The sequence below is a fragment of the Boleophthalmus pectinirostris genome, unplaced genomic scaffold (assembly GCF_026225935.1).
Source record: "Boleophthalmus pectinirostris isolate CB_2022bp ecotype Guang Dong unplaced genomic scaffold, ASM2622593v1 HiC_scaffold_14, whole genome shotgun sequence".
Taxonomy (NCBI): Eukaryota; Metazoa; Chordata; class Actinopteri; order Gobiiformes; family Gobiidae; genus Boleophthalmus; species Boleophthalmus pectinirostris.
The window spans coordinates 10839203-10858563 of NW_026571047.1; the positions used below are offsets into that span (position 1 = coordinate 10839203).

General features: G+C 37.0%; 2 protein-coding genes across 2 annotated transcripts in view; one reads left to right on the forward strand and one right to left on the reverse strand.

Moving 5' to 3' along the window:
• Nucleotides 1-196: 196 nt before the first annotated feature.
• On the reverse strand, nt 197-15418 carry LOC129407836 (lipopolysaccharide-induced tumor necrosis factor-alpha factor homolog). Its single transcript, XM_055150054.1, has 11 exons — nt 14977-15418; nt 14817-14887; nt 11708-11781; nt 10755-11271; nt 7703-7787; nt 7449-7633; nt 4748-5041; nt 2688-2789; nt 1662-1955; nt 1469-1583; nt 197-993 (listed from the first exon to the last, which is right to left on the reverse strand). The coding sequence occupies exons 7-11, from the start codon at nt 4878-4880 to the stop codon at nt 885-887; spliced, it is 753 nt and encodes a 250-aa protein (XP_055006029.1). The 5' UTR covers nt 4881-5041; nt 7449-7633; nt 7703-7787; nt 10755-11271; nt 11708-11781; nt 14817-14887; nt 14977-15418; the 3' UTR covers nt 197-884.
• Nucleotides 9621-19361, forward strand: part of foxj1b (forkhead box J1b) — a 35376-nt gene continuing 25635 nt past the window's right edge. Inside the window, exon 1 of the mRNA XM_020924096.2 lies at nt 9621-9645. The gene's annotated coding sequence lies outside the window, so the exon portion shown is untranslated. The remainder of the gene's footprint in view (nt 9646-19361) is intronic.

Consider the following 19361-nt stretch of genomic DNA (forward strand, 5'->3'; position numbering starts at 1 on the left):
CTCATTTCAGGTACTACATGACATCACGCAGGACTGCCCTGATACAGTCAGGCGTTTCTGATTACAAATTTCTGGCTGCATCCTGTTACACCAATCACACCCCCCCCAGAACATTCCTTTCAAAGCTTCTCAATAGATCTCTGCAGGAAAAGTCACTTTTAATGCAACTCAGCACAATGTTTATAGCAGCAACCAGTTATTTATTGACACTTGTTGTGACCAGTCATTACCGAGCTAACATATTTACAAATATTACACATGAACATTTAGCGCACCATGAATAGTTACAGACCAACAATGCGATATTTGCAATGGATTATTACATTGAGATTCAAGTTCATAACATACCACCAAGTCAAGGTATTCCATAGCATTTGTCAGTACTATAAACAACCACAACAACATTAAAACTATATTAATGAGACATACAGCCCAGTATTTCCATAGAAGAAGCTTCATCAGGCCGTGACATAAGTCTTTGAGGAAGTGATCCCATTTGTTTAATGACGTGCGTTATGCCATGCCATGAGCATGCATTTGCATTTTAGCACACATTTCCATGTTTATTTTTTTATTTCCCTAAGGTCAAGACACTGGCTACAAAGTCGAATCATTCTTTTCACAGTTAAGAAGTGAATCATGTTTATACCAGAAAGGGTCCATTATGGCTCACATGGATTCCATGAGCATAACTGTTACCATGGTTACGCTCTCATTGCAAATAGACAGGAGATAAAATATATGGTGGTGGGTTCTGGTCTGGGGAGATTGTAGATTATAATCCAGTCTCATTCAGGTGCTAAAATCAAAGTGCAGTAATAGTACACAGCAGTGGAGTGTACCTCACATCAGAAGTAGTCCATATTAACGAAGAGCACCTCACATCAGAAGGGGTGATAGGTATGGATGGTCTTCTGGCACTCGGGACAGTTATGGCGGACGCTCTTCAGTTGGTCCACGCAGAACGGGAAAAAACAGAGACAAAAAAAGCCCCTGTGTGATGACAGAGTGGTTACAGTCATATAGTGTTTTCACAACACTAAAATTTCACACTCAACTTCGTTGAAATAGACTCAGTACTGATTTTGATACCACAATGATAATAAAAAAAAAACTCTTTAGACAATACTATGATTTTCAGCATTTAATCATAGTACTTTGTTTTCAATTATCATGTGGTCTTATATCTGTCCAGGTAAATTCCATAGTGGTCCATGGGTGTATACTAGTCTATGTGTTATATTTGTTCTGATACAGCTCAAGATCACTCTAAAGCTATTCGGGAAAGCTTCATTTCTGTTCTGTGAATGTGACTTTTTAGTATCAACACTTTCTGAAATGAGTATCTCGTTTTGATACTAGTTTTATTAACAGATTCAATGGCCATTCTATGTGAAGTCATTTCAAACTACTCCCATGACTGACTAAACACCAAGATTGTTACAGTATTTTGATCAAAGTAACATACACAATGCAACTCATAAGCCAGGCTGACTCTCCGTTGTACTTCTTGGTCTGAGTGAAGACCACCTGCTTACAGGATGGGCACAGCGTGAAGGCCCCACCCCTACCCAGGTTGTCCACTGTGAGGCAGAACGGTACATTAAATAAATCATAAGAAAATACTGAACGGTTAGGTGTCGTGTTAGAGCGGAGCTTACCCGGCTCTATGTGCTTAATATCGTCATCTTCAGAAGAAGGTTCCACAGGTGGTTCTTCAGGTGGGGGAGGTGGGCAAGGAGGTGGTGATGGAGGTTCCTCTGGTGGTGGCGGTGGTGATGGAGGTTCCTCTGGTGGTGGGGGTGGTGGTGGCAGTGGTTCCTCTGGTGGGACAGGCTCAGGGACGTTCCTGATCATGGGCGGGGGCAGGGGGTCCGGTGTGAAATGGAAAGGGGGGAGTGTGTAGATCCCCTCAGTCTCCACTTTACTGATGTAGGAACTAATACCCACGGGCCCTGTGTGAGAACACATGCGAAATGAATATTAAAATTAAGAATTGAGAAGAAGTATTGTAGAAAAAAGGCTATACCTGATTTTTACTGACTTAAAAAAACGTGAAAACAGTTGGCAGTGGTTCAAAGTTTTTCACGCGCTTTTTACAGCTTTCAGGTTAGAAGTGTTGCCGTCATAATAACACTAATAACAACTAGCATGCTAACATACACTTCCTGATTATCAGATAATTAAATGCATGCGTTAAAACTGTGTAACGAGTTGCTTTATCTGCTTATAGCATAGTCCCACCAACTCAAAATCATTCAATTTTACATCTGACAATGTTTTGGCTGTCCATGGATGTTCAAGGCATTAAAGCGAGTCCCTCCTACAGAACAGCAGTTCATTTGTTTAACCGTCGCTATGGTGATGCTCACAGGGTAGTGATATAGAAGAGTGATTAATTGTTCCCGGACTACCTGTGCGGTTACACAAAAATAATTCACAGCAGTTCTCACTAACCACAGTATAATTAGATGGAGCAGACTTACAGTATTCTGACCTCGAGAGCTGCTTATACAAAATAAGCAAAGTAATATGTAGGAAAAAAAACTGTTACATATTTGGAGTATATTCCAAGGTAAACTGTAGTGAACTTTTGTGAACTGTGAAACTATTATTATTGCCTAAAATCATAATAGTTTGGAAATTTTCAGAGTGAGTTGTCATGAGCGTAAGAGGAGGAGACGTGCCTGTGTCTGTGGCGGTCCTGCAGCTGGCCAGGCTCTCCTTCTGTTGCAGAAGCTCCTGCAGCTCTCTCTCCACCAGCTCCAGCTCACTTTCATCTTCATCATCTTCACCAAGGAAACAGCACATTAGTTAATAACATGCCACAGTTCTTACATTTTACAGATCAAAGCTTTTAATTGACCTTACCTTTTTTGCCTTTTAAACTGGATCTAGTATATAACACTTACCGTTGTGTTGTAGGTAAAAGTCCGTGGCCCAGTGGCATTAAGTTTTATTGAGGGTTTTATGTGTCGCCAGGAAGTAAATCCCAGTATGGCAAACAACAAGCCCGGAAAAGGCTTGGCACATAAGAGACATTTATAGATGACCAGAGGGAAAAGAGAATATGCTAAAACACTACAGCATGTTTCAAAACATGCTCTCCTTTTTTTTATATATATATAATAGATTTTTTATTCTGAGAGGCAGCAGCTCCATAGAATTCTCCTCCTCTTTTAAGAAGCTTCTTCCAGTTCAGAGCAGATGAAGAGAACATCTTGCTCATCTGTAAATTCTGATCTGACCATTCCCTTTAAGCGTCCTCTGATGGGAAAAGTTTCCCTTTTTCATAAACAGCTGCAAAAAACTAGAACACACTTCCAGATGAATTTAAAACTTGCACTAACTCCCACACTTTCTCTCTTGAACTAAAGCAATGTCCTCTGAGCAGCAGGTGTGTCAACATCAAGCTTCTTCAAACGTTTAAACATTCTGACTGATTGTACTAGAGATGCATTGTGTAGACGTAAATGTATTGTGTGTCATTTATGACATGATGGTCTTGGTGGTCATGTTGTTGATGAATTGTATTTTAGAGGATAATAATACTGCTGAATTGAGTAAACGTATGTTTTAAAAGATATTGATAACAATGATATTTTTTAGAAGACAATGATGAATTTGAAATCTCTGGAAATGAGAATGAATTTATTTTCAATGGTTTTCAGTGTTTAATGATGAATTGGATAGTGGTGATTTTAAGGAGATCCTGTTAATGATGAAATGTTGTTGTTAGAGTTGGTCAAATGTCAATAATTTTCTTAATGTGTTTTGTATCCGGCCAAGGACTGCAGATGGAAAGTAGCTTGTCACTAAATCTGGCACAGAGCATCTTTTCTCTCTGAGTTTAATGTTTTCTGTGCACTGTCCTTGTTTTAATAGATTTAAATAGATTTAAATAAATAATAATAATAAGATCAATATTAGCATATTTTTCTTATTTTTTTAATTATTAATTAAAATGTAGACAAGAAAAAAAAATCATATTTTTTTTCATATTTTTTTTTTATTATGAAATTATTATTGATCATTAAAATGTTAACAAGAAAAAAAATTCAGAATTTCTTTTCTTTCTTTTTTTTGGAGGGGGCTTACTGGGAATAAATCATCACAGTTATTATCAATACTATATAAGACAAATAGAGATTTTTTTCTTTTTTTTGTATTTGAACAGGTTATTGGGCAACACACACTGAAGGTAGCTTGGCTGTGTTGTTTGGTGAAATAAATGAGTTATAAATGAGTCGTATTTCTGTCCAGCATGAATCTTGTGTGTTTTTAATATCAAAAAAATTGGCCACTTGAAAAATGTCAGTACAATATTCATACATTTACACCTTTTATTTGTCCCAGTTCCTAAATTATTGTTGGATTATTTTGAGACCTGTTTTTCTCTCTCTCTTCATTTGTACTGTGAATTTTCTTCAGTTCTTTTTTCCTCATAACAGCTTTAATTATTTTAAACTTGTTTCAATTTGAAAGTCTTAATTATGTTAGTGTTTGGAATATTTATTTATTTATTCTAGTCAATAATAAAAAGTCCATGAATTTACATTTGGATGGTACAGTGTAATCATGGAAAAGTACAATATAATAAATATCTAAATTCTGGCTTTTGCTCCTCGTCTGGGAGTGTGACATTAGCACATTTTAGAATCTGAAAACCACAAATTCAGTAGTATGAACTTTCCTGTGTGAATACTGGATCAGTGCAAGGTCAGAAATCTCCATCTCCACAGCTCACCTTCAGCTTTCCTGGTCACATGCTGCAACTGCTGGAGGAAGAAACGTCGGTTTTGGAGTTTGTGGATGCGCACGTCTATACAAACTTCCACACATTCAGGGGGCTCATCCTCCTGCCCCTCCGCTCCACTCATCTCTGAAAATGTTCCAAACTATGTCTTTATGAAAAGAGTTGTGAAAAATGTATCCATGGTGATCCGAAATGAGCCCAAAGTGTTGTTTAAAATCCACAGTTCATGGTCCTGTCTGGAAAAATTTGAAGTGAGCTGGTTCCTCTTTTACTTCATTGAATATTCTAAAAACAAACAAATGAAGTAGTGAAATATACAAATGTGTGGCTTAGGGGACAGTCGCCACAGAGGCTCAGGCTTATAAACCAGAAATGTAGTGGTTTAAAGTGATCTTTTTCTGTCAGCGTGTCTGGTTGGCTCCATGGAGGTGCTATTGCCTGAAAATTTTCCAGTGTAATATGGCACATTTTGGCAATTCTCAAATTTTTACTTGTAAAAATTGTTGTAAAAATAACTGATGGTTTTACAGAAATCAAGAAGCAGTTTATGAAGGAAAATGAAATGAATTGAAAATTAGAGGAAGCAGAGAGACATTACGGGGAATTCTATCCAAAAGCTGGCAGAATTTACACACATATTTTTATTTGTCAGATTATAATTTCCGTGCATTTTAGAGAAATGTTGGTCCGGAATATTACTTGGACCAGTATACTACATGATTTGCAGGCAAACATTTTTAAATGTTTAGTAAGCATTAACTAATCATTTACAAAAAAATACAAGTATGTGATTATTAGTACATGAATAGTTAATGATTGATAAATATTTGTAAATTGCCTGTGTTTTAGTGAAATTAGTAGTGTAAACTGCCAAGGGCACTTCTTTAAACTGCAGTTTAAAATGCAGTAGTAGTAGTAGTAGTAATAGTAGTAGTGATGCATGTTTTTCAAGGTGATAGACCATGGTCTGTCTCCATGGATATAAACAAGTAATGTCAGGCCAAGTTACATGGAAGATCTGTGAAAAGGCGATCATGCTCACAGTAAGAATGCAGATTGTTTCAAGGTATCTTTTAGCATTTTAAAGTCCTACTTACAAGTAGTTACAAGTTACATAGTGTACCTTTGGGTCATTTGTTAATAGGAAAATCAAGTCCTGTTTTTTTTTTTTTGTTTGTTTAGACTATGACACATCATGAAGTCACTCCTTATCACATTTTGGTTGAAGTGAACACCCTCTGGTTGATGGTCTTGCACTAAGCTTCCACACTACATTTACCCTCTGATGTTTAAATGTATTAATGATAAAGTTACTACTAGCCTATGTTGAAATGTGTGTCTATGCGCCACAAATACATTTTTATCAAAGAAAAACTCTGCTCTAAAGTAGCCCATCACAATAATTACTGTATCAACTTCAATAAAAGATAGAATAGAGAATTACTTTTAGTGGTCAATATTTATCTTATACAGTTTTTAACATGACAGGCTACACTCTATGGGCTCGACTTTGTTTTGAATTTATCCAGCTGTCAATAGTTTACAAATGCGATGCCATTACACTCGTATCTCAGACAAAGTTTGGTCTAAAAATAGCCTGTGTTTGGAAGCACAGTGTTCTGGTTCTCTCATCTGTGAAATGCAGCAGTTGGCAGAGTCTGACCATTGGAGCCACTGATTCAGCCCACACACACTGACCTGTGTGTGAGCTTTGGTTATCTAATTACACAATTACAAGATCATATGTTATTAGTATACATTCAGCTAATTTAAATTTTAGTGCTTCATGTTTATTTTTTAAAGCTGCACTGTGTAACTTTTCACGTGGAGGATCTGCTGCTTATATATCCCCAAGGAGATAAGCATGTGGCACTACCAAGCTACGGGTCGGATCTGTGGGGAGGGTGACCCAGCTCAAAGTAATAATAAAAGGTATTTTTTTCGTATTAAAACACACACCTAATGCAGTGGTACCTAAATGGGTATCAGTAAATGTTTATATTTTAGTGAAATTAGGTTCAAATAACACAATACTATTACTACTGCAACTGCCACAATACTACTACTACTACTACTACTACTGCTGCTGCTGCTGCTACCTCTGCTACTATTACTACTACTACTACTACTACTGCTGCTGCTACCTCTGCTACTATTACTACTACTACTACTACTGTTACTACTATTCCTACTACTGTTACTACTGCTGGTGCTACTATTGCTACTACTAGTACTACTGCTACTACTACTAATAATAATATTACTACTGCTGCTGCTGCTGCTGCTGCTGCCGCCGCCTCTGCTACTGCTGCTACTACTACTACTACTACTACTACTACTACTACTGTTACTACTGCTGCTGCTGCTGCTGCTACTGCTACTACTGCTACTACTTCTAATACTTCTACTAGAACAACAACTAATACTACTGCTACTACTACCGCTACTACTACTATACTATACTATACTATACTATACTATACTATACTATACTATACTATATAAATGCTAAATAAATCTTTACATTATAGCTGGTGTGGTTTTCATTTTGCATTGGGAACCCGTGTTGGTTTGTTTGGTTATTTGGTTAATTCCCTCCTGTGGAAAATTCGATCAAATCAGTAACGTCTCCATGGAGACAAGCAAAAAGGTTCCGTGACGCACCTTTTAGTTTTCACCCACATTTCTTTACCTGTTTCTGTAAAGCTGCGACGGTGCTGCAGTGGCGTACTGTGACCACTAGATGTCAGGCGCGGCGCACGTGAGGAGGAGGCAGGCCCAAATCGGATTACGCGTGTCCTCAGTTTACAGGTTGACGTCATCTGTCCCGCAGTGGCAGACCTCTCCATCCGTGCATCCATCGTGCTGCTCCCGCTTCTGAAATATTAAATAGGTTTATGTAACGGCGTAGCGACCTATTCAGATAGCTTATTTAGAGCCCCTTACGCAGTACTGTGTGGGCTGTATGCAGTAACCAGGAGGCAGGAGAAGGCACAGATCAGATATCAGTGAGTGAGGTACGGCTGTCAGTCTTGTGTGTACAGGAGTTGCATGAATCAGCAGCAAGAAAAGGCTGTTAATTTCAGTCTATTTATTTTTCATAACTGGGCCTAATCAACTCTAATCAAAATTTAGGAATAGACCATGAATAAGTCTATCATCTGGTGTACTTCCAATCCACTTTAACAAAACAGTGCTATAAATGCTGCACAATACAAAAAAACATATCCATTACTAATAAAATAAAGCTCTATTTAACTTCACTAGACCACAATAAAACTAAAATCAAATAAGAGCCAGAATACCAATAAAAAAAAAAAACATATCTAGTTTTGTAGTTTTGGGTTTCTGATCTATGTTATAATGGTGTTTTCTCATCACAAACATACCTGGAGTTGAGTTTTGTTTCATTCACACATGTTGAAAACACAAACCCTGCATATTTAGACTGAGAAAGAATGTGATAATACAGGAAGTCTCTATTGTGATTTTAAACCCCATATGCCTTCACTAGAATAATTTGGATGATTTCAGCTCTGGAATTGCCCATCGCTACTGAACAAAAGGTAAACGTTAACTTCAAAACTACTGCTTCATGACATCACAAGGTGGAACAGAACATTCTGAGTTTTGGAGATGTAGACAGACTGGTAATAACACAAGATTGCTCAAACATGTGTCAATGAAACAACACAACTCTTTTCAAGGAGGAAACAACCTTGGGCAACAATCAATTTTGTGCACTATATGAACTTTAAATTCATACTTCCATTGATATTAATATTGAGTCGGGTTAAGTAATTATATAGCGGCACAATATATTGCAAATCTAATTGAAATCTAAATCTGACACAAATTTGGCAGAAAGAAGACAGAACGTCCTCTGCAAAGAACAAAATATTCTGTCTTTTAATAGAAAACCGTGTGTGTGTAGTCTAGACGTAAAAATATGTTCTTGTTTTCATTTTTATCAGCTCAGATTTAATTTCCCCCCCAAATTTGTCTAACCTTATTATTATGACAATGTAAAAGTACAAAAAAAAGTTGTTGATTTTTTTTACCTTGACCCCACATCAATTTCTTAAAGGCTATCCATCAGCCAACCATCTTAAAACATATGGAAAATTTTGTGTTCCTTAATTTAGACAACAATATTTTATAAAGTAAATGAAATTATAAGCATGTATTAGATTTGTTTATTACTTTTTTTGGACAGTCTAAGGTACTTTTCACATTGCATTTCTTATTCAATTTACAGTAAACTCAGAGGTGGTAATGTGCTACTAAACCCACAACTACCCTGGGCTAGACTGACGGAAGCGAGACTGCCAATTTGCACCGTCAACCCCTACCATTTACTCACGTACACACGACATTATTTTCAAGGCAACGTGGGTGAAGTGTCTTGCCTGAAGACACAGCGATAGTATACACTGGTCTAAAGCAGGAACCAACTCTCAACACCCCAAAAAAAGTGACCAACTATATTGTATTTAGTAGTACCATGGCCACTCTCTACAGTTGTGGGTGTTGAAGTTACAGTAGTCTATATTTCCACTGACTCTAACTGCTGTCGTTACTACTGTCAGCTACTTCAAATTTGTTTTACCTCCTCCTCTAAGATAAAAATGCACTTTGCCTATGAACGGTCAGTTATGTAACTACCACTACCCTGTGTGAATTAATCCAGCGCCATGGCAACTTTCAGATGTAGGTCAATCAGTGTTTACCGGGAGGGCCCCTGGTTACTACAGTCATATGGAACTCAGTGTGTGTACCCTGTAGGCTGCCCCTCCCACAGGGCACTATCTGATCGCACACATGCACGCACACACACACACACACACACACACAAGAGGATTGCATCATGTCAAGCTACAGTATGTACAGTAAGTGGTGGGTGTTTATTACACTGCAGGGACTAAAATCTATATACGAACTTAATTTATCAGGACAGATATCAGGTCCCCCAAGTTGTAAATCTTTTATTATGAGGTCAGCAACATGGTTTAAAGTTCAGATAAGGATTCGAGTTGTAATTTAGGTAAGTAGTGAGTAGTAAAAGCATAGAAAAACAGCCTAAGTGTGTGTTTCGGGGGTGCTTTCTACTATAACTGCTTACTAAAACTGTCATCAGCACCTAAAATAAACCTAATATATAGTTCTACGTTGTCCTTTGTTGTAGTGTTGCCATTAAACTAACAAAAACCCAGATAATACCACTTTAATAATAATAAAAATACAATATAATGTAACTTCTAACACAAAATCATGGTACTTTCTTCAATATTTCCATGTTAGACTTTATAAAACTGTTCAGGAAATGTCCAATTTGGTAATTAATTAACTTTTCATTATCAGTAATTGTACAAATTAGTATCAGTGTTAGTATTAGGATATGGGTATTGACTTTTTGCAAAACTAACATGCTATTCAAGTTTATATATTGGAAACTTTAAACCAGGATTATCCAAAGTGGGGCCTGCGGGCTGAGCTTGGTCCTTTGAATGGTTTTATTGGCCCATGAAATGGTTGGAAATTAGTAAGAAATAGCGAATGTGCTCGATTTTGTTATACTCTGAACTGACTGAAGAAGGTAATAGGGAGAGAATGTCCAAAAGCACCATCATTGTGGTTGGTGACTGCATCGGATTCTTTGTGTGTAAGGCAAGCTAACGTTTAAAGTCTTACAGAAATAAAGAGTGCACCAGCCAAACCGCACATTTGGTTAACGTCCTTTTTAAACCTGGCAACCTCGCTACTATTAACCAACTCTTTTGAGATGGATTGAGTCAGAAAGTCTTTTTGGCAAACATACCATTCAAAATTGCCAACTGGTCTTTACCGTGACCAAACTATGAAAACATGTACCCCATTATAACATCCAACTACATCTCTTCATCCTTGTTTAATGTCTATTCCACACCTAATTTCCGGTAAATTTTGCTTGATCAGTCAGACATGTGTTTTTGTACAATTTGTTTCCCTGCGAACAAACCGGTTTTAGTATCCACTTCCTGTCTCTCAGCGCATCTGGTCTGAGTAAGCAGTCTCCATTTCTCCTCTTGCCTCACAGTAGCGGTTATGATGTCATCAAAGCGAGCCAGGTCAGGACAGAGAGAGAGAGAGAAGAGAAGAGGAGAATCAGAATGGAGGAGGGTATGGCAGGACATTGGTCAGGCTCTCTGCCAGCATGCAGCTCTACTTTGAAAAATGATGTCTGCAGATACACTGACAGCCAATATGGGACAGAGTACTACAGCCAAAGTAACAAGGCGATACATCAAGTCCCCATAAGACCCTATCTGATTTAGACATACGTTTACATGTACTTCTGAGCTGTAAATCAGTGACTTTAACACAATGTTTTGAAATGTTGCACCACACTACAACGCCGATAAATCAAACTGACGAATCAAAGGAGTTCGCTGTTGTGGATCTTACCGTATTTACTTACTTACTGCTTTTAATGGACTTGCCAATACAGAAAGAGTGGAGCGTTTAAAAGTACATTTCTGAAACACAATTAGATAATGTCTCATTACTGTGCAAGAAGACAAATGACCTCATTTTTGTTTCATTAAATTATAAGATGTTTTAGGATGGCCAAGTAAATAAAGATGGACTATAAACTGAGCCAGGAAGATTATGGGAGCGTTCACACTTGCACTTATATAACAGAAGAAATAGGACTAAAGTGGGATCAAAAGTGAAACTAAAATGGACTAAACCAAGACTAGAACAGGACCAAACCAAAGTCTTTATCAGGACCAAAACTAGGCTCAAACTAGGAACAAATAAATGACAATGCATCCTAAAATTCATGCCACATTTTCTACTTCCTGTTACCTGTCGCTGCCAGACAATCACAGCACGCTGATTTTGGCTCATAACCAATCACGTCCCAAAGTCATTCATACTGTAAATACACTCACCCCTTCTTGAACTTACCGCAAATCTTCTGCTATCTCAAAACGCAACTGCCTCCTCATTTTCTCTTCTTCTCCACTGCCAGTTTCTAGGCCCTGAAGAGAGATAAATCAATCATACTTTACATTGATTGTTTTGTAATTTTTTAATACAACTGTACTTTTCAGAATAGTTTTCAGACACGATACGTTTCCTCCTACTTTAATATATTTATCCTGTGTACTCTTACTTTCTCTTACTTCTTTGTCACCTATCTTTTGAAAATGTCAGATTTCCAATAGCATATTTAAAGCTTTAGTTAGCAAACATTCACTTCAAATTATAAATCAGATATTACATCCAGACATTTACAACTTGTCTTACTTGAGTTGTAGTTTCTTTACTTTTACATGAGTAATTTCTTGGACCTCTACTTTGTACTTCTACTTGGGTAATAGTATTATATTGTATTATATTATGAGGTAACAGCACTCTTATCTCAGTACAATTTTTGGCTGTTATATCCCTCTGTGGTCTAAGCACCAAATAGTTCGTTCAATAAGATAATTTCTTCTCACTCAATGGAATGGAACAAAGTAAAAGCTTAAGTAGATTTTGTAAAGTGATCCTTTTACTTCACTACATATGAGAGAAAGTGTGTGTATTTTCTACTCCACTTTGAAGACTTAAAAGTAAAAGTGTTTTATTTTGTGTGAGACCTGCTGAAAAGGTTGAAAGTATGAAAAATTAAAACAGCTACAAAAGAGTAATCTATTCCATTGTTTCTGCATAAATCTTTACCAAAATCACTACATTTCTCTACAAATCTCAAAATCTGCTTGAAATACTTTTACTTTTTACTCTTTAAGTACTTTTTCAAACATGTACTTGTATACTTTAATACTTCAACTTAATTAGATTTTTTCATAGTTTATTGAGTATTTTTTTGCTCCGGTGTCTGTACTTTATACTTACGTATTAAAATGAATGATGACTGCAAACACATAAATCTACCTTTAGCTGATAATATGTTCTAGTATTATCTTCTAGGTCGATCAGACGGATAAAAGGAATATTTATGGCTCTTTGATTCGTCCTGGTAACCAAGCTAATCATTAAATGTCTACAAAGCGCTCAACTGCTCCACTGTATTTGCATGTCCCCCTTGCTGTTGCGTGTATCCTATTTGGTCTGATGTACAGCTTGTGTGGTGGCCTTATTCCCCCCATAGGGATCATTAACGTTTCATCTCATTTCACTGAACCCCTGCTGTCCACTCTCGGCCCCATCACAGACCCCGACAAGTCTGACGTTTCATTTAGCAACAATAGATGGCACAGAAGCAAGCGGCAGTAAGATCATACAGAGATGTAAATGTTCTGTATTAAAGGGAACATATTATACTTTTTGTTTCTCTATTTCAAAACGCAGGCTTTCACTTTCACAGAGAACACAGGGATCTGATGTGTGTAGCCCTCAGCTGGAGAGAACAGGTTGAAATGATAAATTGGCAGCATGGCTATTGTCTATTACCTCCAGCAGGTAGATGTTTTATAGTGATGGAAAATTTTAAGTGCTAAAATTAACATGGAGGCTTGATAAAATAGAAAAAAAAATAGATTTTGTGAGTGGGGTTTCCAACAAACAGTTTTTCTTCCAACTGCGATGTTACTGTTTGACCTGGAATGTCCCACAGTATGGCTTGTATAACTCACATTACTCAAAAAGGTGCTTTGAAAAACATACATTCTTACTCTGAGGGGGTTCGCCTCTCTACAGACCTGGCCTTTATGGTCTTACCTATGTGTCATCATGGAGTTTAATCATTTTAATTAAAGTTCCTGTCAGGTTAGACTGCTTATTTTACTAAAACAAAGTTCATTATAGATCATTAAGTTTTAAAAAATCTTGACATAATAGAGAATTACATAACTGTTACCTAACAAAACTGTTATTAAACTAATGTACAGAGAAATTATTCTTTGACAACTACAAATATAAGAAAATACCTTTTTTTTTAAATTATTGTTTATAGTATCAGAAACAAATAGTTTCGTACGTGTAAATTGTGCTGTTTGGATAGAATTCTCACAGTAATTTTCAACATATTTTTCATCTTTTCCTCACAAATTGCTTCTTGACTGGTGTAAAACTATAATTTATATTCACATATTCATATATACTTAAAGTTATGGTACACTTTATTGTCTCCAAGTTGTCCTTTGCATTTGACCTCATGCCATACTGTGGTGTGGAACATTCCAAACAAATAAATAACATCTCCATGGAGACAAGCAGGTGGCAGACCAGAAAAGTTACATAGTGTACTCTTGAGTGCATGGATGGTTCTGAATTACATTAGGCTATTACTGTAATTAAAGTAATTAAAGTATAGAAATCACCGAAACGAGTGATGCCGGTACTCAGACCAGCTTGACTGAAATAAAACCCAAGTATGTTTCAAGGAAGCTCATATAGACTGAGCATAGTATGTGTTATTTAAAGGAAACATTTTGTGCATGTGTCTGCTATATATTTATAATCAATGACACCCGTGGATCATTAGGTTATAATTTACACCTATTAAATCAAAATATTAATCTAAAGTGACTTAATAAAAGAAACAAATCTGTTGAAACTGCGGTGCCCAGTGAGAGCTGACATTGCATAAACATAAACATCATCACAACAAAGAGCAGTGAATTTGTCAGCACCTCCAATGGATACAATGGATAGCTGCAGATCACACTAAAATGCTATGGATAAAAAAATAAAAAAAATAAAAAAATAACTACATGACGCTGCCGAATTCTGCGCAAATCAGAAATTAAGAAAATAAAACAACGTTAGTACCAAGCAGGGGGCATACGGGCGTATGTCCATGATGGAGAAAACAAGGGTTGATCAGCAAAATGGCGTCATGAATGTAAGTGATTAAAGATGGCTGAAACATGGACAAATCACTCCAAATACAACTATAAGTGAGTAAATGTTGAGGGGAAACAGCTATAACATGGTCAAATGCTTTGGAAATCGACTTTGCATTAGGGGTCTGTTTTAAAGAGTTTGGACATTAAAGGGTTAAACAGGCACATGTGGCGTCTACGGCGGATACGACGATGTCCTGCCGTGTAACAACTTGCTAATTCACCTGTAAAAACGTTTAATGGCCACTGAGCTTCTTCTCTAAAACCTCACATTCCAGCCTCCAGTTGTGTTAGCCTGAAAGCAAAAGTGAAACGAAACAGAGAGTGTTAGATGCTGAATAAACACTGGTTCTGCAGCAGGCTCATTTGAGAGAGTAGTCTGACCTGTTGAGCCGGTCCACCCACACATCCCCTTGTGTGCCTGGTCAGTTAGGCTTGGTCATGTAGTAGTCTATAACAGTGTTGACATTTGTACAGATATAAACAAACAGAGTCGTATGGAGACCAAACTTGTTCTACGAGGTTTATGTTGCCATGCGTCACTATTTTGATTACACAAGTCCATCTCTCTGTCTGTGAGACTGTGGAGGAGGCACTGAACATTCATATGGGATTAATTATCTTAAACATTCTGCACAGTTAGCATATACATAAGGAAGCTAACGTTAGCTTTAAGTTATCCTAGGGAGCAGCATAAGTAATTACAGGATTTGCCATTTAATGTGGTTTCGGTTTGCCAAATAAAAAGGCCTATTATGCTATTTTATGATCTATGTTAAAATGTCAAAAACATACCCAGCCTTGTGTTTTGTTTCATTCACACATGTTGAACACAAAACCCTGCACATTTACGGTGAGTTCTTCTCTCAAATAGAAAACACTCTGTTATACCTTGTGATGTCATGTGGTAATATAGGAAGTGCTCCACTATGTTTTTAAACTCCATACACCTTCTTTAGAATAATTTTGATGATTTCAGCCCTGGAATTGCCAACCAATTCTGAACTAAAGGTAGCTGTTAACCAGAACTACCGCTTCATGACATCACAACAGAGCATTTTGAGATTTGGAGATGCAGACAGACTCATAAACCCAGATTTCTCAAACATGTGTGACTGAAACAAAACAGTCTGGGTATGTTTTTGAGGAGGTACCAACATTATATTATGTGTAATATTGGACCTTTAAAGATAATAACCAAATAGTAGATTAGCCTTTAGTTTTTGTAGTTTAATGATTAATTGGATAGACAGTTTGCTAAGTTAGGTTATGTTTCTTACCTCCCCATTAAAACCGCCAACATACAATCTGTGTATGTTGGCCATTTAAAAAAAAGGCATATCAACTGGTTCATAAACCCAAAGCTAATTTCATATCTGACTTAAAGTGACCATTGACCAGACGTCTCTATTTACACGGGACAGTCCCAGTTTTGAGCCCAACAGATTTATCCAAAACCAGTGATTTGTCCCAGTTTTATACAAGAAATTTCCCAAGTGTCCCTGTTTTTGACCAATCTAATACCTGTTAACAGTAAAGAGAGGCATACGTTGATATTTGTTTAGGTAAAATACAGAAAAGCTGCTTAAAATAATCAAAACAGAAACAAAATGTGATTATACTGACTCACATTAGTGCCAAGAGCATAATTTCCCTTAATTATGCACTCGTTTCATGATTTTATTATTACCAACCAACCCAAACCAGGGATGTCTCAGTCTTTTTATTTTGAAAATCTGGTCACCCTAAGCTGACTTCGTAGGCCAGGGATAAAAGTGAACCGTGAAACTTTTCCAGTGGGGGAGTCTGCTGCCCTCTTGTCTCCATGGAAATGTTGTTGCTTTCTTTGGAATGTTCTGCAGTCTGGCATTATCATTATCTACAAAAGAATAACTATTTAAAAAAAGCATTATTCTAACTACATTTTATATCAGTATAGATATTTTTCCCACAAGAACAGAACAAAGGAACAGAAAGAGTCTGAGACAATGCGAGTGGCCTTTTTAAAAAACACACTGCACTTCAGTGTAATGCATGTAATGAAGGTATTGTTGCAGTGTGAGGCTGCTAAGTCCAGTGCTAATGCGTCCATCCAGGCTGCGCCGCTAACACTGAGCGCACACATAAAGCGGCTTTGTGGATCTGGAGAGTGGCACCCAGCCATTGTCAGGTTCAAACGGGTCACTCTCTCACTCACCAGCACAAACAGCACGGTCGCCCTTCAGACCAAACACTGCTGGTTTAAAGGCACAAGTTCAAGGTTTGGGTTGGGTTTACATACTGGCTGCTTTGTTATCAGGAAACGGGTAATTATGTTCACTCAAATTTGAATCACACATGCTAAATAAAACACAAAAACATTCACACTGTATTAAATATATCATGAGCAGGTTGTTAGCTGATGACATTTTTTGTGGTTTTGTACAAGGAGTTTATATAAATCTTCCCTTTAAAGCCACAGTATGTAACTTTTTTTTAGTTTATTAGACTAAAAGACTTGCATCATTTCTGTGACTAGGCTTGTATATCCACAAACAAAACAAACAAAAAACCTGTCCTGAAGGCTGCTTGTTTCCATGGAAATGTTGTTCCTCTGGCTATAACCTCTACCTGTATTTGTACTTGTATTGTTGCTAACTAGTAAAATAAACAAATAAAGATTGCTTAATAGAAGCCATTGGTTATAATAATTAGGCTATTATGCAATGCACATTTTATTGTAGGTCTGAATGAGTCAGTAGAATGGCATTAGAAGAGGAAGTGACACTGAGAATGCAATGACCCATGTCTTTTCTAAAATGCTTAAAAATGCTTAAAATTAAAACAATGTCAAAAGATGAGATGTGTAGGGTGACCAGACGTCTCTATTTACCCTGGACAGTCATAAGCCTTTTTTGATGTCTCCTGTCCCATCAGATTTATCCAAAACTAGTGATTTGTCCCAGTTTTATACAAGAAATGTCCCAGGTGTCCCTATTTTTTAACCAATTTGATTTAAACCATGACAAAACTAAGACCAAACAGGACTACATCAGGTCTAAACCAGGACTAAAACAAGATTATCACAATTCTTGAATAATCTGATTCCTGCCAACAGTAAAGAGGAGCATGAATTGTCATTTGTTTAGCCAAAATACAAAAAAACATGTTTGCAAATGACTTTAAAGCAAAAAATAAAAAAATAAATGCAGCGACAGAACCCCCTCAGATTATGAGTGACACGAGAATAAAGAATGTTGCACGCTCTTTTCATGATTTTATTTATACCAAACATCCCAACCCAGGTGTGTCCCACTTTTGAATTCTGAAAATCTGGTCACCCTAGAGATGTAGTATGTGGGAATTCAGAATTTGTTTCCTGGTTTAGTTACTGTTACTGTTACTGACGATCTATACATAATGTAAAGTATTTGATAAGGATTAAAAATGCTATGTAGGCTTTTGTGGAGTTAAGTTTTTACATTTCTGAGCTTACAGAGAATACATCAGTTCATTTGAGACAGGAGTTGTAGGCTTATCTTATTTTTACAATTATTTAACCACTCCTTGCCTGGATATATGCTGTAATCCCCCCAAAATAAAGCATTACTTGTGTATCCGTTGGCCCGTTGACTCATTGTGGATGTATTGTCTGAATGGCGTGTTTTGGAGTGTCATCTTTCCCATTTCCTGGTGCCGGCTTGGTGTGGGCTTGTCTCCACCTGTGCGGAGTCTGCAGGGACGCGCTGGTGCCAGGTTACAAACACACCCGATGTCATTCCGGCTCACCTGCCCTCCGCTCCTCTATCCAAATATTCTCTTTCGGCCCTGAAATGTGGAGGCAAGTTCAATTCACAATCAAACACAGTTCTTTACACTGATTAAGAAGTCGTAATCACATATATTCTTTGCTTTCTCCGATTTGTGTCCAGTCAAAACAGTAAAAAATGTTTGCCATTACTCTTTCTACATGTACACATCATTTTAGATATAGCAAAATTATAATTTGTGTCAGAAGTTAAAGACATTTTCATAATTGCACTTACTCAGCTTCATATGGAGTCCTTGTGGTCAGTAAATCATTTGAGAGCATTTGGTATTTTCACTTTTTCGTTCTGTTAACATGGAGGAAAATCTGATTGCTTTGAGGGATTGGCTAGCTAATTAGCATTTGGTTGCTAACCTTCGAAAAATATTTCACCCATAGACTGTATGGAAAAAATGTAAAAGTATAAAATGTAAAAATGTATATACACAGTCTGTGATTTCACCTGAATCCTTGGGTGCATGTAACTTGGAATATGTTACTGTTGAATTACTCAGTTTGATTTATTTTTTTTTAACTCTGATACAAGATGTTTGAATTATTTATATTCTGAATGTTTGTTGCTGAAAATTTAAGTATACTTTTTCAATATGTTTCAAATTTAAAACAAAAATTTCACAACATATATTTTCAAGCCATTAAATTCAAAAGTCAAAATTCAGAGTGTAAAATTCGCAGTGAAAAATTTAACAACAATGAGCCAAGATGCCAAGGCCAAAGCAATCGATCGTGTGAGTGAGGAGGACTGTTTTCTATTGGCTGTTCTCATCTGTGGGCGGGGTTTACACATAAGAAATTAAAGAGAGGAGGTTTTAATGAGGCTAATTCTGACCAATCAGATCGCTTCACTGCACCATTTCCTGCTTGGTTACTAAGTTAGATCGGATCACATTGGATCGATTGCTTCTGCCTTGGCATCTTGGATCTTTCGGGCGATTTTTTTTCACTGCACATTTTACAGGAA